General features: G+C 45.0%; 1 protein-coding gene across 8 annotated transcripts in view; it reads left to right on the top strand.

The window, feature by feature from the left end:
• LOC124035841 (zinc finger protein 536-like) overlaps window positions 1-15,451 on the top strand; it is a 206,448-nt gene extending 190,997 nt beyond the window's left edge. For 7 of the 8 annotated variants that reach the window (XM_046349630.1, XM_046349627.1, XM_046349631.1 and 4 more), the window contains one exon: window positions 13,649-15,450. In XM_046349630.1, the coding sequence (XP_046205586.1) occupies window positions 13,649-13,923 (275 nt within the window). In that variant the 3' untranslated portion in view covers window positions 13,924-15,450. Of the gene's footprint in view, window positions 1-13,648 lie in introns of all 8 variants that reach the window. The other variant, XM_046349633.1, reaches the window with a different exon arrangement.
• The last annotated feature ends 8,588 nt before the right edge of the window (window positions 15,452-24,039 follow it).

The following is a 24,039-nucleotide window of genomic DNA, read 5'->3' as shown; positions in this document are numbered from 1 at the left end:
TTCACCGTTATCCTTTCTAAGAAGGTCAAACGGATGTTTCCACCAGGCATATCTGCAGTATGAGTGGTTTATTACCTTTCAGTCCAAATGAACTATTTCTTATTGTTTCTATCTCTCCCTTTCCCTTACACAAGCACACAGAGACTGTAGCCAACACTCTTACAGACTTGGGCATCCATGATCTGCCTGACGTGGCAGGTCAGCCATAGACTGTGCAGTCTTTAGCCATAGACTGTGCAGTCTTTAGCCATAGACTGTGCAGTCTTTATTCTCCCACAGTCTTTAGCTCTTGACGGACAGTGGGAGAATAAAGCTGGAGTAGAGACAAACGCTTACGAACTGTCCACCCCCCAGGCCGGCTCCTCTTCTCCCGGACACATGTACTCACACACACACACGCACGCACACACACGCACACACACACACACACACACACACTGACCTGGTCCTGCTGAGACAAGCTGACATACAGGCCTCATCACATGATGAATTTACTACTTCATACCCTTGAGCCCTAACAGTCCTCAGCCAACACAGTGGGAGAGGCTGCAGTTTGTGTCTGCTCAACGGAGACGACACTCTGCCACTGCAGGTACAGAGGCTCTGACCACTGGAGAAGCTTGACCTTACAGTGTGTGGTTTATAGTCCTAGTTGAATGGCATCTACAAACACGAAGAAATCAGCTGTTTTAGTGGAATAGAGACAAAGGAGCAGAGAGGGGGTGAGAGAGAGATAGAAAGGCACACTATTTTGAGGAACTTATTAACAGCTCCTTCTGGTACAACAATGAATAACCTAGTTCAGTATTTAACATGGGACTGAATCCCCAGTGAGGACTTTTAACTTTCTTTGATGCATCAACACCCCCTCCCCTCTGCCTCTCCATAAGTGTATTTCTTAGTGTTATGTGTGTTGGTTTTTCTAGTTAACCAGAGAAATAGACCAGATCGCTATTCCCCGAACTTCAGCCTAATTTTTACATCAACACACAGAGACTTCTGAAAGCTCTTAATACAGGGACATTTTTAAAAAATGAAGTCAATCCCTCAAGGCCTTTGGATATAAATACAAATATTTTTGGTAAATCTATAGACATGTACCTTGAATCAGAGTGAAAATGAATAAGGTGGACCAGGGTTCCCCAACTGGTGGCCCGACCACCGAATTTGGCACGCGGGTGGTTTTATTTGGCCCCCAATATTTTCTGAGCAAAAATAGGATAAAATCATATTATTCGTTTTGGGGAATTTTCATTGTTGGACATAAAAGACTGTAAAAACACCAGAAAATTATCTCCAAGTGATTTACATTTTGTAAATCTGTTTCCAAGTATCCCCACGCTTAATAGAGAGACACGTGATCGTATACAGATGTCAGCGAGGTTTTAAATGATTATATGCTTTAGTCAAATATCTGTTTGGGCTTTGTGCGGTCAATTTGCAGTCTACAAATTATTTGTAATATGTTCCGGGCCCATGACCACCAGGGCCAACGACAGAATCTAGTTGATAACTCCTGGGGTATACATTCTAATGCCTTTTCCCAGCCATTACATTTCCCTGTCGGATGTTTACAGATCCATGCTAATGGACGAATGGACGCTACTGTAACGTAGAGCTGGGACGTTAAAACCGAAAATGATCGACCCCGACAGTACCGATCACTTATCGCAGGCATTTTGCTATAGGCTTGTATTTCAAGCCTATAGTATAGAAATGAAATACGTTTGCTAATATGGGTGATGTTAATGGGACAATTGATGGCTACAACCATCAAACTATTAGTCGTAGTAGTTTAAAGGATACTTTTTTTTTAACTGTGGTGAACATAAATATTAGATGGGGGCAGTGGAAAGGTAGGCTCCTAGATGGCAGGTAATCGTTTTGATAAGCCTTCACTGGCCACCTACTCGTCTTCCTTGTGGAACATTAATGTTATAAACGTATCGTTCTGTGTATTGTTGTCGCATCAATTCAAGCATTTTATCGCAATATGGATTTTTGTCCGTATCGCCCACCTCTACAGTACACTCTTAGGAAAAAAAGGTATGTCAGATCAAATCAAATCAAATCAAATTGTATTTGTCACATGCGCCAAATACAACAGGTGTAGAACTGACAGTGAAACTCTTACTTACAAGCCCTTAACCAACAATGCAGTTTTAAGAAAATACCCCCCCCCACCAAAAAAAGTAAGAGATAAGAATAACAAATAATTAAAGAGCAGCAGTAAATAACAATAGCGGGGCTATATACAGCGGGTACTGGTACAGAGTCAATGTGAGGGGGCACCGGTGTCGAGGAACCTAAAAGGGTTCTTTGACTGTCCCCGTAGAAGAACCATTTGAAGAACCCTTTCTGGTTCCAGGTGGAACTCTTTTGTTTCCATGCGGAACCTTTTTGGGTTCCATTTAGAACCCTTTCCACAGAGATTTCTACTTGGAACCAAAAAGGGTTCTACCTGGAACCAAAAACGGTTCCCAAATGGTGATAGTCTCAGAACCCTTTTGTAACCCTTTTTTCTACGTGTACTGTAACGCTTAGAAATAATGACTAGGATGCCCCAGAAAGGGTTAAAGGTCAGAATAAGGGGGTGTAGATGTATACGTTGGACATGGAGGGTGAGGTGGTACTTAGGTGATTGGGAGTGCTGTTTGCTGACTAAACTCTGAGCCTTTACAACACGCAAGCTATTATTGGCCGACAGATGGTGCATCACATTTTAATGCTCACACCTTCTGTGGCTCTCTCTCCCTCCCTAGACACACCCCCCTTCAGAGGAATGGAGCATAGCACTACTCTTTAATACACAACACTCTCTCTCAAACACAAACACAAACACACATGCTCACCTCTCTGTCGGTATTTGTCTCTTATGGAGTCTTGAACACCTTACTTTCTTTCTCTGTTTGTCTGTTTGTCATACATATCCACGGCAGCACACAAACATACACATCATTCTGTCATGTATGTTTGCATGTAGAGATACCGTATGTTTCCTTATACTGTACATGTTAATTAGAGACTGCTTTGTGATATTAGAGGACTTCCCTCTACAGTTAACATGTCTTCTTCACCTCCCAAAAAAATGTATTGCTTTCCTCCTCAAAGTGATATTTCAAGGTTTTGGCAATGAGGCCCTTTATCTACTTCCCCAGAGTCAGATGAACTGAATATGTATGTCTCTGCGTGCGGTTTGAGGAAAGTTGCTAACTAGCGTTAGCGCAATTTCTCACTGGGGTTAGCTCAATGACTGGAAGTGTATGGGTATCTGGCTCACGAAACTAGCTTTAAATTCCTTTATACTAGACACATTATAGACATAAAAATATCCTCAAGTTCGTCTGACTCTGGGGAAGTAGATAAAGGGCCTCATTGCCAAAATTCAGAAGTATCCCTTTAATAATGATGTAATTTGTAATTTATTCAGAACATATTGTGGTCATCTTTATACATAGAAATTCAAACACAGCAATATAAAAGGCTATTTTAAAGGTGGCAACAAGGTTTCCCTAATAAAAGTACAAATGGTTTGGCTAACTTTACATGTGCCATTCTTTATTTCTACACTTAGGGGAGAGTGGCGTATGTCGTACCAAAATGGTTAGTTGAGCCATGCCTTGTTTCTAGGAAACCATTTAATCATGTGACCAAACATTTAGGAAGAGTTCATCCTTTCATGGAGTTTGTGAAGGAAGAACCCATGTGTCCTTTTATAAAAGGCTATTTTAAAGTTGGCGACAACATTTCTCTAATACAAGTGAAAAGGATTTGGCTTGGTTAACTTTACTTGTGCCATTTTTATTTCTAAATTTAGGCTCAATCCCAATATCCCCTCTTAGCCCCCCCTTAGCCCTACCCTTGTTTTCAGGGGTCCCTCGGTGATGGAGTGTCTCTCAAAAACAAAGCAACTAGTGGTAGGGAGAGGTAAATAATCCTAAGGAATGGGACATCACTCGCACACAGCAAAAGCTGCCAAAGGATAGCCTACTACGCAATTCATTGACTACGAGCCTTGTGTTTTTCACAATGTAGCCATCCTCTGGCTGCCGTGGCTGTGATTCAACGTAGAGTAGTATTGAAGCAGGAGCATTCATTTACATAATAGCAGCTTGACATGTAACAAATCAAATCAAACTGTATTTGTCACACAGTGTAGACCTTGCAGTGAAATGCTTACTTACAAGCCCTTAACCAACAGTGCATTTCAAGACAGAGTTCAGAAAATGTTGACCAAATAAAAGAAAGTAAAAAATAATAAAAAGTAACAGAAGAAAATAGCAATAACGAGGCTATATACCTCCTCCCTATAAGCGGTCTCATTGTTGTCGGTGATCAGGCCTACCACTGTTGTGTCGTGTTTGGCCACGCAGTCATGGGTGAACAGGGAGTACAGGAAGAGACTAAGTACACACCCCTGAGGGGCCCCAGTGTTGAGGAGTAGCGTGGCAGACATGTTGTTGCCTACCCTCACCACCTTCCGCCTGTCAGGAAGTCCAGGATCCAGTTGTAGAGGGAGGTGTTTAGTCCCAGGGTCCTTAGCTTAGTGATGAGCTTTAGGCACTATGGTGTTGAACAATGAGCTGTAGTCAGTGAACAGCATTCTCACATAGGTGTTCCTTTTGTCCAGGTGGGAAAGGGCAGTGTGGAATGCGATAGAGATTGTGTCATCGTGGATCTGTTTGAGGGATATGCGAATTGTAGTGGGTCTATGGTATTAGGGAGAACGCTGTTGATGTGAGGCATGGCCAGCATTTCAAAGCACTTCATGGCTACCGAAGTGTGTGCTATGGGGCGGTAATCATATATGCAGGTTACCTTCGCTTCCTTCAGCACAGGGATTATGGTGGTCTGCGTGAATCATGTAGGTATTACAGACTCGGTCAGTGAGAGGTTGAAATTGTCAGTGACGACACTTGCCAGTTGCTCCGCGCATGCTTTGTGTACTCGTCATGGTAATCCATCTGGCCCCGCGGCTTTTTGAATATTTACCTGTTTACGGGTCTTGCTCACATCGGCTACAGAGAGTGGTATCATAAAATCGTCCAGAACAGCTGGTGCTCTCATGCATGCTTCAGTGTTGCTTGCCTCGAGGCTTGTATCACTGGACAGCTCGCGTCTGGTTTTCCCTTTGTAGTCCATAATAGTTTTCAAGCCCAGCCACATCCGTCAGAGCCGGTGTAGTGGGATTCAATCTTAATCCTGTATTGACGCCTTGCTTGTTTGATGGTCCATCTGAGGGCATAGCGGTATTTGTTATAAGCGTCCGGATTAGTGTCCAGCTCCTTGAAAGCGGCAGCTCTAGCCTTTAGCTCGATACTGATGTTACCTGTAATCCATGGCTTCTGGTTGGGATACGTGTGTAATGTCACTGTGGGGACGATGTTGTCGATGCACTTATTGATGAAGCAGATGACTGAGGTGGTATACTCCTCAATGCCATTGGATGAATCGCGGAACATATTCCAGTCTGTGCAAGCAAAACAGTCCTGTACCGTAGCATCCGCATCATCTGACCACTTTCATATTGAGCGAGTCATTGGTACTTCCTGCTTTAGTTTTTGCTTGTAAGCAGGAATCAGTGGGATAGAATCATGGTCAGATTTGCCAAATGGAGGGGCTTTGTATGCATGTGGAGTTATTTATTATTTAACTAGGCAAGTCAGTTAAGAACAAATTCTTATTTTCAATGACGGCCTAGGAACAGTGGGTTAACTGCCTTGTTCAGGGGCAGAATGACAGATTTTTACCTTGTCAGCTCGGGGATTCGATCTATCAACCTATCGGTTACTAGTCCAATGCTCTAACCACTAGGCTACCTGCCACCCCCAGTAAAGGAGTGAAGGTGGTCTAGAGTTTTGTTTCCTCTGGTTGCACATGTGAGATGCTGGTAGAAATGAGGTAAAACGGATTTAAGTTTGCCTGCATTAATGTCCCCGGCCACTAGGAGCGCCGCTTCTAGATTAGCATTTTCTTGTTTGCTCATGGGCTTAAACAGTTGGTTGAGTGCGGTCCTAGTGCCAACATCGGTTTGTGATGGTAAATAGATGGCTACGAATAATATAGATGAGAACTCTCCGGTTGAAATATGATTGAAGATTTATGTTAAAAACATCCTAAAGATTGATTCCATACATCGTTTGACAAGTTTATACGGTCTGTAACGGAACTTTTGGACATTTTGTCTGCAACTAGTGAACGCGCTTCATGAGTTTTGATTAGTTAAACAAATGCGCTAACAAAAGTAGCTATTTGGACATAAATGATGGACATTATCGAACAAATCAAACATTTCTTGTGGTAGTGGTATTCCTGGGAGTGCATTCTGATGAAGATCATCAAAGGTAAGTTAATATTTATAATGTTATTTCTGACTTCTGTTGACACCAACATGGCGGATATATGTATTTGTTCTCTGAGCACCGTTCTCAGATTATAGCATGGTTTGCTTTTTCCGTAAAGCTTTTTTGAAATCTGACACAGTGGTTGCATTAAGGAGAAGGACATATTTAATTCCATGCATAACACTTGTATTTTCATCAGCATTTATAATGAGTATTTCTGTAAAATGATGTGGCTCTCTGCAACATCACCGGATGTTTTTGGAAGTACTGAACATAACGCGCCCAATGTATACTGAGATTTTTTTATATAAATATTAACTTTATCGAACAAAACATACATGTATTGTGTAACATGAAGTCCTATGAGTGTCATCTGATGAAGATCATCAAAGGTCAGTGATTAATTCTATCTCTATTTCTGATTTTTGTGACTTCACTCTTTGGCTAGAAAAATGGCTGTGTGTGTTTTTGTGACTTGGCTCTGACCTCACATAATTGTTTGTGGTGCTTTTGCTGTAAAGCCTATTTCAAATCGGACACTGTGGTGGGATTAACAACAAGATGACCTTTAAAATGGTATGTTTGAGGAATTTTAATTATGAGATTTCTGTTGTTTTGAATTTGGCACCCTGCACTTTCCCTTGCTGTTGTCATATCGATCCCGTTAATGCGATTTCAGGCCTAAGAAGTTTTAATATTAGACATCGCGCACCAGCTGATATTGACAAATAGACACACACTCCCACCCCTCGTCTTACCAGATTTAGCTTCTCTGTTTTGCCGGTGCATGGAAACTCCCGCCAAACTCTATAATATCCGTGTCGGCGTTTGGCTATGACTCGATGAAACATAAGTTACTACCCTTTTTAATGTCCCGTTGGTAGGACAATCTTGATTGTAAGTCAACTATTTTATTTTCCAATGATTGTAGGTTGGCCAATAGAACGGATGGCTGTAGGGGTTTACTCGCTCGCCGTTGAATTCTCAGATGGCAGCCCGACCTCCGCCCCCTTTTTCTCTGTCTGTTCTTCACGCAAATGATGGGGATTTAAAACGTCATCCATCCTCTCCGGTGCCATTCTACACTTTCACATTTCCTTCACTCAGTCGTGATTAACCAGTGGAAGCAATTAAAACCACTGTTCTGCACTAATATTTATACCAAAGGTTTAAGGGTCCAAACACAGATTGGCTACATAGCTACATAGGCATACAGGTATTGCATACAGGCAAGAAAAGAGTTAGCTACAGTACATTGCTTCGGCTGCATTACATCACAAGTATCTTCAATCTCTAACGTCAACGTTACTAGCTACAATAAAGAACATTGACAAATGATGGACTTTAGAATATATATATATGAAAAGCAAGGCAAGCATACAAAATTGCTCATTCAATTTGCAGTAAATGCATCCACTTACAACCACTGGGTTTCACAAGATGACAGCCTGGGTTGCTGGTTTGCTCAGGAGTCCCTAAAACATTAAAAGGATAGTTCACCCATTTACAAAATGACACATTGGTTTCCTTACCCTGCAAGCAGTCTATGGACAAGATATGACAGCAATCCATGCTTTGATTTTGTTTTCCTGGCCAATTTTCCAAATGCTTACATTTTAGCATTTGTGGGACAAATCCCATTCAAGTCATGGTACTGACATTAGCATTTTTCCCATATCATGTTCAAGTCCCAACCCTGGAGAGCTTCACAATCAGTTGTAGATACTTTTGGAGGATCATGTGAGGAAAATGCTAATATCAGTAACAGGAATTGGGTGGTATTTGTGCCACGAATGCTAAATGTTATCGTGTGGAAACAGTGCCAGGGGACCCTAAACCAAAGCATGGATTGCTGTCATGCCTTGTCCATGGTGCTTAGAGGGTAAGGAAACCAATATGCAATTTTGGTGAAGTATCCCTTTAAACAACACAAATTACAAATCATACAAATGCCAAATGCTCATATAGCAATCTAAATGTATAGCTAGCTGGCTAATGTTAGCTAGTCAGATAGCATGTTAAATAGCAATTTTCGTAAGTTGACGTCATGGCAAACACATATGCACCATTGTTTGTCTCTACATGAACTAGCGTATTCCTCTTAACTGTATATTTTTTTACTTGAACTTCAATTCTAATATTGTTGTCAGACATTATTCTTGAAGCAACCTTCCAGGGTTGGGTAACAGAGCTTCATGGGAGTTTTGGGAAGCACTTGATAGAAAGTCTGCAGCTCGATTCGCTTTCTTTGGAGAGCCAACTAGAGGGCTGAAAAGGAGCTACGCTCAAAGTTGATTTGGGAGACCACTATGACTCGATGGGGCTCGCAGGATTGCGCAAAATGAAGTGGGAGGGCTAAGGGCAGGGGCTAAGGGGAGGGGCTAAGGGGAGGTTATTTGGATTGAACCTGAGGCGAGAGTGGGGTAAGCTGTACCACAGGGTTCGTTGAGATGCCCATCTTTTCTAGTAAACCGTACACAAAATGAATCATGTGACCAAATAATTAGGAAGAGGTCATCCTGTCACGGAGTCTGTGAAGGAAGAAAACACATGGACAAATCTATACGCAAGATAGGTCCAAAAAAACGTATTTTCACAAAGTCAAATGAATTTATTGTGTTATAGGTTTCATGATGCTTGTATATAAACCAAATTAGATCGTTTCAAATGTGATTTATACATCACTTCGGGTATCTATAAGCTACAATATGAGGTCCTAAACCTGGCATGAAAGTGTATGATTGTAGCTGTGAGGGTTAGTATAGTCAAGTGGTTGCTTTGGGGTAAATTGTGTCGTTTGGCAAGGGGCTAGTTGAGCCAAGGGATGATTATATTTGGTCAGTTTTATGCATAATATGCATAGCATATTTGCCATTTGTTATGCATATGAACTCACGATAGTGCATTTGTATTGTTACAGAGCAGACATCTTCATGCCCCGTGTATACACATGTAAAACAAGCAGGGCTCTAACTCCCCTTAAGGTTATTGAGAGACCAGACGAGGAAGTGAGAGAAGGGCCGGTCCATTCGAGCCTCAGCAATGGGATGAACAGATAGACCTTATGACACTGAAGAGGCACATTGAAAAAAGAGAAACCAAACATGTACCTGTGTGAAAGAGAGTCTATGATAGAGAAGCAGAGGCACCAATGTCTTGTCCAATAACATGGATTCTAAATATATCAAAAATCTCGCGGACCAGTTTTATCGGCTTAGTAGCCTCGAATACATCTTACTCCAAGGCTTACCCCTTCCCTATGTTCCATTTCCTCCATTCCCAGGGTAAGAGAACACATTTATGTTATGTTAGGACTCCTGATTATTCCCACTGAAACACAGCATCCTAAAATATATGTAGATATCTTTGTTAGAACGAAGACTATATTTCCCTTGACGTTGTGATGTTGAGTGTACAATATGGATCAATATGCCCCACTCTCCCATATCACGCCAATGAGACAACTGATTTTAGCATGAAGCTCTAGTCATCGCCACTGGTCAATCAGTGTGTAGTACAGTCTATAAGAGAGTGCATGTTAGAGTCTTTGTAATGTGTGTCATGCTTCTAAACCCTTAATAACACACAGGGAGGAAATGAGACAGACTCCCCCCCCACACACACAGCCTTCTCCCTTCATTCTCAGGGTAGAATGACTGTTTGTGAGCATCTGAAAGTCATTAGAGGCTCTGCAGTCTGTCAAGTGCCAACACACACACACACACGCGCAAACACACACACTGGAATGTTTCACACACACTCGAACACAAAACCTATCACCGGCAGACACTTTACCTCTTGCACACACACACCCTCACAGACACACATACACAGAGATACACACTGAAAGTACTGAAGCCCAGCAGCTTCTTTCTGCTGTGCAGGGCCTGGGGATTGGTCATGTGCTGATGAGTCGCTATAATAATATATGAGCAAATCACAAGCAGTCTGCAAATTAATCATTTCCCCCTCTCTCCCCTCCCTCCCTCCCTCACACACACACACACACACACACACACACACACACACACACACACACACACACACACACACACACACACACACACACACACACACACACACACACACACACACACACACACACACACACACACACACACACACACACACACACACACACACACACACACACACACACACACACACACACACACTCACACACACACACTCACACACACACTTGCTCTGTTCGTCAGGCTTCGGGGAGAGGGACTTCTTGCCTGCAGACGTAAGTGAGGAGGGCTCTCTCACAGATGGTAACACTGGCATCAGATGGAATTTATATAAGAGTGGTTTTGATTACATGCCAAGGCACTATCGTGGGAGAGTGTGTGTCTGTGTGTTGGCTTCGAGTACATTTGAACATTTAGTGTACGTTCATGTGTATGTTTGTGAACAGATTTGTGTGTTTGAACATATGTGTATAAGTGTGTGTTTGTAAATGTGTGTGTGTGTACAGGTTTGTGTAAGCATTGTTTGTGTGTGGATCGTAGAAGGAGCCACCAGAGGGAAGCAGTCATGGGGCTGTTACACTGCGACGTTCACTAGGAGAGAGAGAGATGCTTGAGTGGAGAGGGGGAAATCGTGGCAATGGCAATAGAGGAGAGAGATAGGATCATAGCAGCACCTCATGGATCTCTCTTACTTCTCTCTCTACTTGGAAACATGATCAGAGAGCTTCACCACAGACAACATCCAACACATCTCTGTTAGCTAGGGAGCGGGCAAAAGGAGCGAGCTACAGTACCCATCTGCAGCCACCCAGCAGTAGAGAGGCTGGCAAGGGAGGGGTGAGGAGGTGGAAGCAAAGGAGGAGGAGGATGTGAGAGTAGAGGGGAATGAGGGCGGTCTCCTCCTGCCTTTCTCTTCTCCGAGGCGTGGAGGAGGGAGGGCTGAGGGATAACTAGGGGGAGCGGGCAGAGTGAGTAGATACAGTGGGTTGTTTGAGGAAGTCATGTGGTAGTACCCCAGCCCTCCCTCCTCCCCTTTGTTCCTTCTGATCTCTATGCTCAAGGCCTTTGGGTGTTAATTAGGAGACCTAGATAATGCCACACTAATGAAAACAAGACCAGTGGTTTCTCTTTCTTTTCAGATAAAGCGTTAGGTTGGGTTTTGAACTGTCTCTGGACATAAGACAGATAGGGATAGAAAGGGAAGAAGAGAGAAAGAGAGAGAGAGAGAGAGAGAGAGAGAGAGAGAGAGAGAGAGAGAGAGAGAGAGAGAGAGAGAGAGAGAGAGAGAGAGAGAGAGAGAGAGAGACAGACAGACAGAGGGAGTGAAATACGAGAAAGAAAAGGAGAGAAGGAATGAGGGGGAGAGGTTTCTGAGGTTAAACTATTTTTCCTGTTTCTTGTCACTCGGCACCTCCATACACAATGGCCCAGCGGAGTGTGTCATGAAGGGGAAAAGGAAAATCTCTCCTGTACAGTCAGCACTGTTCTACCTGCTGACCCATTGACTGGGAGACTACACACACACACACACACACACACACACACACACACACACACACACACACACACACACACACACACACACACACACACACACACACACACACACACACACACACACACACACACACACACACACACACACACACACACACACACACACACACACACACAGCTCAATTCTGGTTTGCAGATCCCAACATGTTTGTGTGCAGATGTGTGATCTGTAGCGGGATTAAAGTGGGTGATGTAAGTAGGTGTGGGTTAGCCCTTTAGAGAATCAGAAGAAGTGTTGGTATCTGAGGGAGGTGGTGGGTGACCATCTTGGGAATAATCCATGCGGGCGGTGCTGGTGTGTCTTTATGTGCTGGCCATTTGTTTGGGTTATCGCAGTGTGTGCCGGAGTAGGTGGATTAGATGGAAACTTAAGAAGCATGGCTGTCTCCATGCAGCTTGGTCCAGGCATCTGTCATTCCTCAGTCCAACACCACACACCCTATAAATCCCAGAACACACAGGCCAGACTGATGCCCTTCATTCCAACAACGCTATGCAGAGATGCTGCAGGGAAGGGGGGAGCACATGTGTGTTTTCTTATTTTGAAAGGAAGAAACTATTTTGTTTACAATTCAACCTCGGATGAGCGAGACATTCCTACAGTGTTATGCGTGAGTAAGTCACCCTGGTCATTTCAAAATCAGCGTGCCTTCATCTTCATGTAGGACAGTCAATGTCATTATGTGTTTTAAAATTTGTAGATTGCATTTTTTTACCTTGGCTGGACCTCGCTGCGACATTTGAACTGATCTGTGTTTATTTTAAAAGTGCAGGAAAAAAAGAGAGATAGAAAAGGGAAGAAGAATAGAGTTGACTTGTTTGGGGCAACACTCGGCCCCCCCTAAGTGTAAAATGGGATGAGATATTCTGCCTCTCGGACTTAACGTAATGTAAGAGAGTGTGAAATTAAACTGCACAGGAATAAAAGGGAGCCGTCGTCGTTTGTCGCCGGCTCGCTTATCGAAACATTCAGACAACTGGAACATTGAAAGCTCCAAAAACTTGTACCAATCCCCTTTGTGTAAGGTCCTGAGCAAACATTGTGATATTTGAAAGCCGCTGAGACTCCAAAGCCAGAGTTAGAACGACAAACACAAAGTGCCTCTAAATCCTGCCTCTTCGCAGCACCACACTGTATCAGCGTGTGTGTGTGTATGCGTTTTGTGTAACCGTTAATTCCTATCCTTCTCTTCATGTCTTTACATTCCCTGCACCTACACGGCGTCTATAAACTCTGTTAATTTGATTTACCGCATCTCAAATTGAGTTGAAAAAATGATAAGAGGGAAAATGTACCTTTTATTAATAACCTAAAGTAGTGTGCAACGGATCGTGTCTGGCTTTCCTCTCGGGTGGACGAGCGAGGTAAGTCAAGTCGGTTATGATGGGCACCTACTCTACATCGCTCAAGCAAACAGCGCGGGCAAGTGAGGGGCCATTGTGTTTGCTGCAGTGGTGATCAGATCCTGTCTAGAGAGTGCAGCGCGTGCAACTGGCGGGAGCGGTGAAGGACACCGCTAAAACACCGCAGCGTTCAAAGGGAACCACTGCTGCTCCGCTGAGAAGATGCACGTCAAAAGGAGAGAGCACTGAAAGAGTTTTAAAGACACGTCTCAGGAGAGTGCTCGAGCTAAAGCACCGTGTTGTAGGCAGACTGTACTGTTGCGTTCAGTGCCTCGGTGACCGAGCTCATTTTGCATTCTGATAAAGTAACCCTGAGTAATGACGAGGTGACTGACTGTTGTCTCTCTCTCTCTCGTTGTCCTCGTACAGGTCTCGGAGGTCACGGAGGTCAGGGGGGTCGGAAGCCGTTCCAGTGCAGGTACTGCTCCTACGGTGCCTCTCAGAAGGGCAACCTGAAGACCCATGTCCTGTGTGTCCACCGCATGCCCTTTGACAACAGCCAGTACCCAGACCGCCGCTTCAAACGCTCCCACGTCGACTCGGACGCCTCAGGGAACTCTGAGGATGGGACCACCAGCTACCCCACGGGAATTCATGGGGGTACGGCCGAACCCCCTCTCGCTGGAGACCCCCTGAATCCATGACTGATGTCACCTGGCATGGAGGTGCCAGCCTTCGACTCTACACCTACTGTACTCTCTAGAGCCACATAACAGGGACTAGTCACTTCGCTTACTCCCAAAGCACAGCCAGACAAAAGGGGAGCATCAGTGACTGTACTGTTTTACCCAGAGCTCGCAGGACATCCTCAGTGTGTATTAGGTTAATAACAATAACATAACATGCATATAAACTACACATACACATTCATTAATATAAAATGCAGATATGTTAAATGTAGTGATGTGACAAATAGTGGAGACGACTATATTAAAAAGAAAAAAAAAGAAAATAGATAAAATCCTTAAAGTGACTTTCGTCAAAAAAAAGAATCCTGCTTTTATCAGAAAAATGATCCCGTAAACGATTTAGCGACAGTTGGGGATGATGGAAGAGGCCTGTTAAACACCCCTCTCAGAACATGACACCGGCTGCTGCCATTTGCAGAGGGCGAATGATGAGCAGCCAGTGGAGGCTGGGCAGGCAGCGGCAGTGGTGGGGGGGCCTTGGTGCCAGCCTGACTGGAGCTGTCATCCCAGAGGAAATCAATTCACCCCCCCCCCTCTCATTTTTTCATCTTTCTCGACCCATCAGTCCAGCCCCCTCCACCCTCTGCCCCTACTGCACTACAGGAGTAACCTAACCCTGGTCGACATGTGAGGGGGTCAAACTCAGTTCCATCAACTGGCCAGAGCCACCTTCCTCCTCCTCCTCCCCCACTTTCTTTCTCTTTAAAACGACTCAAATCCAACATGGCCTCAGGAAGTAAAAAAAAAAAAATCAATGATGTATTTAAAGGAGCCATTAGAGGCACAGAGATGTGTTCTGTGCAATATTGTCATTTATTTGGATATCACCTTACCAGACACGGAGAGCTGGAGTTAATAGAATGTGTTTTATTTCATTGAACTTTCATGTTAGATAATGGTGAGGTCTATTTCTAAGGAGTTGGGTGGTTGTTCTTTGAAATTGAAAGTGTAGATAGTGAAGATGCACATATTGGAATTGGAACCTCTACAACTTGATGTACTGTAACTTTAGTCAGAGGTTGAATGTTTCGTTTATATGAAGACTGTGACTCTGAAATCTAATGAAGGCACAACACAGGACGTGTTTCCTCAGACACGATGCAGGACTATCTTCCAATAAGCTCCTCTAAAGAAGCTTCAGAATGAACAACAATACATAAAGGTAATCAACCTGCTCCCTGTCTCTAATTTAAATGTATTAGTTCAAAAATACACAAAAGGACTTTTTCTACAAATGTATTTTCCAATTCATTTTTAGGTTCCGGACAAAGAGTTTTGTGAGTGTAATTATTGCATGTTTTTTTGTGTGTTGATTTTCGATATGCTACTTCACTGAAACAATTAACAAACCATATAGTTTTGATCCTATAAAATCAAGCTGCTTTTAAAAGGCCCCCAAAAATGGTTTCACTGTACTTCCGTTCGCTGAAGGCTATTGGACAGTGGGGCGTAAACAGAGGATGATGCTTTTTATTGTGTTGGTATGGGAGCAGGGGGGGGGGGGGGGGTTGTTATGCTTCTGATAAAGAGGAATGATCTGGACTTTTAAGAAAGTCAGTATCTTCCCTCACAGCCAAGGAGAGCTGAACACTTGAAACCCCGGGGGCCTTAACACCACAGCTATACCTAAAGGAGTTTACAGGCTCAAATACACTGCTCCTATCAGTTGAGAGAGAGAAATATGAAAAGAAAAGATAGAAAGGAGGAAGGAAAGAAAGAGAGTATGGATATGTACAGAATGCAGTCGTGGTTTAAATGGGGTCATTTTAATTAGGACATTTCTGCCATTCAGCGATCTACTTACAGTGTTTTTTGTTCGTTTGCTTTCCTGGCATAGTTTCGCACGGCTTTACTTCAGATCGAGTCAATGTAATGCAGCTGTTTGTATGATCTCTACCATGGAGCCACAACACTGAGATCCGACTGAAACGACTGTAGTGAGCTTTAGGTTTAAATGCGCCACTGTGCCAGGCGCTTGCCTTTCCGTGTGTGTAGGTACGTGTGTGCGGGTGTGCCTACCTAACTATATTAGAGGAAAATGAACAACAACAAAAACGTGAAAAATAAAGGATTCACATTCCATTTCTAGCACTTTTCAGGTTTTCTAGTATATCTGTACGTTTTAAGCTATGCGATATGGAAATGATGCTGTTTGTGACACTGGAAACATCGTTGGTTGCCATCCTCTGTGACGTGTTCGTCCATCCCTCACTGTGCTACTGTTTACCTGTCTGTAATCACAAAACCACCCATGTTTTCCCTGAACATATTTTGCTGTCATGACTCAATTAAGAAACAGATACACATGTACAATTAGAACCTGAAGATCCCTGCACGAACAAAGAAGTTCCAATCATGTCTATGTATTACTCTCTGTACTCCGTGATCACGGTCACGATACTGTCCACGTTCCTTAATGAAGTATATTTCTATATCAGAGGTAAAATAAGTAGAGGATTTTGTTACCACTACTATATGCTTACAACCAGTCGACAACTTTGCATTCAAATATAATTATTGGGCATTATTTATTACTCCACATCAGTTTTACAGACCAGGAGAACAATTCTGATAGCTGTAAATCAAAGTTGTTCTTCGTTCAAAAGTCATTTATTCATTGACTCTTCCTGCTGCTGTTAGGACGTCCTGGAGTCTTTGAAGCAAGTACCTTTTAATCCAGTGTTTGACGCAATAAAACCTCTACCTCTGCGAATACTGGTTTTGTCTGGTCCAACATGCAACACTCTTGTGTCAGGCCTTCCATTAGTAATCCTAATCCGAATCGTTCAGAATTGATCATGAAACTCCTTCGCTGCCAATAACACCTGATGTAATCTAGTAGTGCCGGCACACCTACATGTATATGTGAGCACTATACCGCTGATTACTGTTATTACCGCACACACACACGATCTGCTACTGTCAGTCGACAGACACTTACACATGCCAGAGAAACCCAGGTACACAGCCACAGAACACACTGATAAGCGCTCATCCAAGGTGCCGTAATATTCGAAGAGTGTCAAATTGAAAAGAAGCTGGTGATGTGTGGCGCCAAAAGAGACTGAATGAGATAGAATGGCTTTCGTAAAAGCGTAATGAGCGCCACCTGTTACGTCTCACCAGCAAAAGCCTTCGCTGTTATGCCTCGAAAGAAAATGTAGGCCTGATGCGTTATACTTTGAGTGTCAGTCTGCAGAGAGAGACTGAGAAAGTGAGGAGGAACTGGAGAGATACGCGAGGGGTAGAAAACCCAGTGAATTTGAAATGTTGTCCCCAGCGCCGGCACTTTTTTTTTTACTGTTAATGGAGAAATACAGTGCGTGGCATGTTTAATAGGTTTCGTTTTTATTATACAGCGCCGAATAATTAACTTGGAAGCAGAGTGTCACATAGATTTATCTTTTAATTAAAATAGCGTGGTTCACGCATACTTGAGTGGTGGTCCAAATAAACGCAATATCCAAATTTATGTTTTGTTTATCTTCCTGTTAATTATGAGGAGATTGTTCGCTGTATAACCCTTCATCTCTTTTTTTTTCTTTAACCAAGTTAGGAGGTCTGTATCGCAAGCAATAAACCCTCACAGTCAGATTTTATTAATTTATGGGTAATTACGAGAACGGGGACGAATAAGGTGCTTAGAATGATCCAGGCTCATTTTTATAAACAGTGATGAATGTGCATTGCTGGCTGGCATACAGAGATGATGAAAATAAGCATGATTTTTTATATTTTTTTATTGTTGTAAAATGTGAATAATTGACAATATCTCTGTTCCATCACAGGGCTGAGCATTGTGAAACAACCACCAAACACAGGACTTCACAGATGCACACTCACAGCATTCAACAATTCACATACAGTAAACGCACATGCACAAGCAGTCACACCTACATCCGAACCGTGTGCATTAGTTTCATTTTCTGTCGTTCCTGTCATATTGGTGTATTGAGGGTGTCACACTGTAGAACTGCACCCTGTATGTTGGTAATGTGCTTAACATCCGTCTGCTAGCTACAGTAAGTGTTCCAGTGTGAGAAGAGAACAGGCCAGTCCTCATCCCCCAGTGGAAAACCCTGTGTTCATCCCCTCCATCCCGCCAAGCCAAGCTTCACCCTCCAGATAAGACCATCAAAAGGGTGAGTGGCTGTGCAAATGGAATCTCCGCCGCTGTGAATGCGGATGATGGTGATCTAATTTTGAGTGAGTGTGTTGTGTGTGTGTCCAGGCTTCCTCTCCTCTAACAGGGGGCTGAGCTGCTGGATCCACGATGTAGCATTCGTCTGGGTCGATGACTGTCGGCTAGATTCTGTAATCTGGCTGATAGCTCCGTTAGTGTTGTGCGAAGAGAGGGTTTGGCCCGTCGTCAGTCAGTCTCTCTCTCCCACGTTTGCCCAATGGGTGATAGTCCCTGGGCTAGGAAATCCCACCTGATCCAGGGACTCAAAAATGGGATTGATATGTGGCTCATTGTCTAAAATGTTTCTATGTTTCTATAGCCCCATAGAAGCATCTCAACTCCTTGTAGCCCAAGGTCATTTTACTTTAGGACTGCCTTTACCCTCACCTCAGGATCCAGATAATGTCCCCTTGAGCAAGGTATCATCCAACCAGTTTGACATATGCTGTTTGGTACAGAATGAGGATGTTGTTATGCTGGTGAATGAGGACCCAAAAGCGACTTAACGAAAACAGAGTCTTTATTCCAGTATATGACAAAAGTAATAATCCTGGAAAAATCAAGAAGAAAACAAAACAGGAAAAAACTTAAATCCACTCGTAGTAACGAGGACAGACTGGAGACTCGACCATTGACTGCAGGTTGCTTCGGGAAGGAACCGACCGTAGCAGACTAAGACACCTGCTCACACGCAGCATCTGAAGGAGACAAAACACGACAGGGCGAGACAAGGACACAGCACAGCGAACATCATACAAGGATCCGACAAGGACAGAAGCGGAAAACAAGGGGAGAAATAGGGCTCTAATCAGAGGGCAAAATAGGGGACAGGTGTGAAAAGAGTAAATGAGTGAGTTAGGAGAATGAGGAACAGCTGAGAGCAGGAACGGAACGATAGAGAGAAGAGAGAGAGGGAGGGGGAGAGAGAGGGATAGAAAAAGGGAACGAACCTAATAAGACCAGCAGGGGGAAACGAACAGAAGGGAAAGCACAAGGACAAGACAATATATGACAAAACATGACAGTACCCCCCCACTCACCGAGCGCCTCCTGGCGCACTCGAGGAGGAATCCTGGCGGCAACGGAGGAAATCATCAATCAGCGAACGGTCCAGCACGTCCCGAGATGGAACCCAACTCCTCTCCTCAGGACCGTAACCCTCCCAATCCACTAAGTACTGGTGACCACGTCCCCGAGAACGCATGTCCATGATCCTACTTACCTTGTAAATAGGTGCGCCCTCGACAAGGACGGGGGGAAAGACGAACGGGGCGCGAAGAAAGGGCTTGACACAGGAGACATGGAAGACAGGATGGACGCGACGAAGATGTCACGGAAGAAGCAGTCGCACAGCGACAGGATTGACGACCTGGGAGACACGGAACGGACCAATGAACCGCGGAGTCAACTTACGAGAAGCTGTCGTAAGGGGAAGGTTACGAGTGGAAAGCCACACTCTCTGGCCGCGACAATACCTAGGACTCTTAATCCTACGTTTATTGGCGGCTCTCACAGTCTGCGCCCTGTAACGGCAAAGTGCAGACCTCACCCTCCTCCAGGTGCGCTCACAACTTTGGACAAACGCCTGAGCGGAGGGAACGCTGGACTCGGCGAGCTGGGACGAGAACAGAGGAGGCTGGTAACCCAGACTACTCTGAAACGGAGATAGCCCGGTAGCAGACGAAGGAAGCGAGTTGTGAGCGTATTCTGCCCAGGGGAGCTGTTCTGCCCAAGACGCAGGGTTTCTAAAAGAAAGGCTGCGTAATATGCGACCAATCGTCTGATTGGCCCTTTCTGCTTGACCGTTAGACTGGGGATGAAAACCGGAAGAGAGACTGACGGAAGCACCAATCAAACGACAGAACTCCCTCCAAAACTGTGACGTGAATTGCGGACCTCTGTCTGAAACGGCGTCTAACGGGAGGCCATGAATTCTGAACACATTCTCAATGATGATTTGTGCCGTCTCCTTAGCGGAAGGAAGCTTAGCGAGGGGAATGAAATGTGCCGCCTTAGAGAACCTATCGACAACCGTAAGAATCACAGTCTTCCCCGCAGACGAAGGCAGACCGGTAATGAAGTCTAAGGCGATGTGAGACCATGGTCGAGAAGGAATGGGAAGCGGTCTGAGACGACCGGCAGGAGGAGAGTTACCTGACTTAGTCTGCGCGCAGTCCAACAAGCAGCCACGAAACGGCGCGTGTCACGCTCCTGAGTAGGCCACCAAAACCGCTGGCGAATAGAAGCAAGTGTACCTCGAACGCCGGGATGGCCAGCTAACTTGGCAGAGTGAGCCCACTGAAGAACAGCCAGACGAGTAGAAACAGGAACGAAAAGAAGGTTACTAGGACAAGCGCGCGGCGACGCAGTGTGAGTGAGTGCTTGCTTAACCTGTCTCTCAATTCCCCAGACAGTCAACCCGACAACACGCCCATAAGGAAGAATCCCCTCGGGATCGGTAGAAGCCACAGAAGAACTAAAGAGACGGGATAAGGCATCAGGCTTGGTGTTCTTATTACCCGGGCGATAAGAAATCACAAACTCGAAACGAGCGAAAAACAACGCCCAACGAGCTTGACGTGCATTAAGTCGTTTGGCAGAACGGATGTACTCAAGGTTCTTATGGTCAGTCCAAACGACAAAAGGAATGGTCGCCCCCTCCAACCACTGTCGCCATTCGCCTAGGGCTAAGCAGATGGCGAGCAGTTCGCGGTTACCCACATCATAGTTGCGTTCCGATGGCGACAGGCGATGAGAAAAATAAGCGCAAGGATGGACCTTATCGTCAGACTGGAAGCGCTGGGATAGAATGGCTCCCACGCCCACCTCTGAAGCGTCAACCTCGACAATGAATTGTTTATTGACGTCAGGAGTAACGAGGATATGAGCGGACGTAAAACGCTTCTTGAGGAGATCAAAAGCTCCCTGGGCGGAACCGGACCACTTAAAGCACGTCTTGACAGAAGTAAGAGCTGTGAGAGGGGCAGCAACTTGACCGAAATTACGAATGAAACGCCGATAGAAATTAGCGAAACCTAGAAAGTGCTGCAACTCGACACGTGACCTTGGAACGGGCCAATCACTGACAGCCTGGACCTTAGCGGGATCCATCTGAATGCCTTCAGCGGAAATAACAGAACCGAGAAATGTGACAGAGGAGACATGAAAGGCGCACTTCTCAGCCTTCACGTAGAGACAATTCTCTAAAAGGCGTTGGAGTACACGTCGAACGTGCTGAACATGAATCTCGAGTGACGGTGAAAAAATCAGGACATTGTCAAGGTAGACAAAAACAAAGATGTTCAGCATGTCTCTCAGTACATCATTAACTAATGCCTGAAAAACAGCTGGAGCATTAGCGAGACCAAACGGCAGCACCTGGTAATCAAAATGCCCTAACGGAGTGTTAAACGCCGTTTTCCACTCGTCCCCCTCTCTGATGCGCACGAGATGGTAAGCATTACGAAGGTCCAACTTAGTAAAGAACCTGGCTCCCTGCAGAATCTCGAAGGCTGACGACATAAGGGGAAGCGGATAACGATTCTTAACCGTTATGTCATTCAGCCCTCGATAATCCACGCAGGGGCGCAGAGTACCGTCCTTCTTAACAAAAAAAACCCCCGCTCCGGCAAGAGAGGAAGAAGGCACTACGGTGCCGGCGTCAAGAGAAACAGACAAATAATCCTCGAGAGCCTTACGTTCGGGAGCCGACAGAGAGTATAGTCTACCCCGAGGGGGAGTGGTCCCCGGAAGGAGATCAATACTACAATCATACGACCGGTGAGGAGGAAGGGAGTTGGCTCTGGACCGACTGAAAACCGTGCGCAGATCATGATATTCCTCCGGCACTCCTGTCAAATCACCAGGTTCCTCCTGAGAAGAGGGGACAGAAGAAACAGGAGGGATAGCAGACATTAAACACTTCACATGACAAGAAACGTTCCAGGATAGGATAGAATTACTAGACCAATTAATAGAAGGATTATGACATACTAGCCAGGGATGACCCAAAACAACAGGTGTAAAAGGTGAACGAAAAATCAAAAAGGAAATGGTCTCACTGTGGTTACCAGATACTGTGAGGGTTAAAGGTAGTGTCTCATATCTGATACTGGGGAGAAGACTACCATCTAAGGCGAACATGGGCGTGGGCTTCCCTAACTGTCTGAGAGGAATGTCATGTTTCCGAGCCCATGCTTCGTCCATAAAACAACCCTCAGCCCCAGAGTCTATCAAGGCACTGCATGAAGCAGCCGAACCGGTCCAGCGTAGATGGACCGACATGGTAGTACAGGATCTTGATGGAGAGACCTGAGTAGTAGCGCTCACCAGTAGCCCTCCGCTTACTGATGAGCTCTGGCTTTTACTGGACATGAATTGACAAAATGTCCAGCAGAACCGCAATAGAGGCAAAGGCGGTTGGTGATCCTCCGTTCCCTCTCCTTAGTCGAGATGCGGATACCTCCCAGCTGCATGGGTTCAGTCTCTGAGCCGGAGGGAGGAGATGGTTGCGATGCGGAGAGGGGGAACACCGTTAACGCGAGCTCTCTTCCACGAGCTCGGTGACGAAGATCTACCCGTCGTTCTATGCGGATGGCGAGTGCAATCAAAGAGTCCACACTGGAAGGAACCTCCTGGGAGAGAATCTCATCCTTAACCTCAGCGTGGAGTCCCTCCAGAAAACGAGCGAGCAGCGCCGGCTCGTTCCAGTCACTAGAGGCAGCAAGAGTGCGAAACTCTATAGAGTAATCCGTTATGGATCGATCACCTTGACATAGGGAAGCCAAGGCCCTAGAAGCCTCCCTACCAAAAACTGAACGATCAAAAACCCGTATCATCTCCTCTTTAAAGTTCAGATAATTGTTAGAACACTCAGCCCTTGCCTCCCAGATAGCTGTGCCCCACTCTCGAGCCCGACCAGTAAGGAGTGAAATGACGTAAGCAATCCGAGCTCTCTCTTGAGTATGTGTTGGGTTGGAGAGAGAACACAATATCACACTGGGTGAGAAAGGAACGGCACTCAGTGGGCTGCCCAGAATAACATGGTGGGTTATTAACCCTAGGTTCCGGAGACTCGGAAGACCAGGAAGTAGCTGGTGGCACGAGACGAAGACTCTGAAACTGTCCTGAGAGGTCGGAAACCTGAGCGGCCAGGGTCTCAATGGCATGACGAGCAGCAGACAATTCCTGCTCGTGTCTGCCGAGCATAGCTCCCTGGATCTCGACGGCAGTGTTACGAGAATCCGTAGTCGCTGGGTCCATTCTTGGTCAGATCCTTCTGTTATGCTGGTGAATGAGGACCCAAATGCGACTTAACGAAAACAGAGTCTTTATTCCAGTATATGACAAAAGTAATAATCCTGGAAAAATCAAGAAGAAAACAAAACAGGAAAAAACTTAAATCCACTCGTAGTAACGAGGACAGACTGGAGACTCGACCATTGACTGCAGGTTGCTTCGGGAAGGCACCGACCGTAGCAGACTAAGACACCTGCTCACACGCAGCATCTGAAGGAGACAAAACACGACAGGGCGAGACAAGGACACAGCACAGCGAACATCATACAAGGATCCGACAAGGACAGAAGCGGAAAACAAGGGGAGAAATAGGGCTCTAATCAGAGGGCAAAATAGGGGACAGGTGTGAAAAGAGTAAATGAGTGAGTTAGGAGAATGAGGAACAGCTGGGAGCAGGAACGGAACGATAGAGAGAAGAGAGAGAGGGAGGGGGAGAGAGAGGGATAGAAAAAGGGAACAAACCTAATAAGACCAGCAGGGGGAAACGAACAGAAGGGAAAGCACAAGGACAAGACAATATATGACAAAACATGACAGATGTGGCCATACATCTGCATCACAGACCATCGACCATCATAGCATTCATATTG

The sequence above is a fragment of the Oncorhynchus gorbuscha genome, linkage group LG05 (assembly GCF_021184085.1).
Source record: "Oncorhynchus gorbuscha isolate QuinsamMale2020 ecotype Even-year linkage group LG05, OgorEven_v1.0, whole genome shotgun sequence".
NCBI classification, from domain to species: Eukaryota; Metazoa; Chordata; class Actinopteri; order Salmoniformes; family Salmonidae; genus Oncorhynchus; species Oncorhynchus gorbuscha.
The sequence above is the reverse complement of the archived record's forward strand: the minus strand, read 5'-3'. Positions and strand labels throughout refer to the sequence as shown.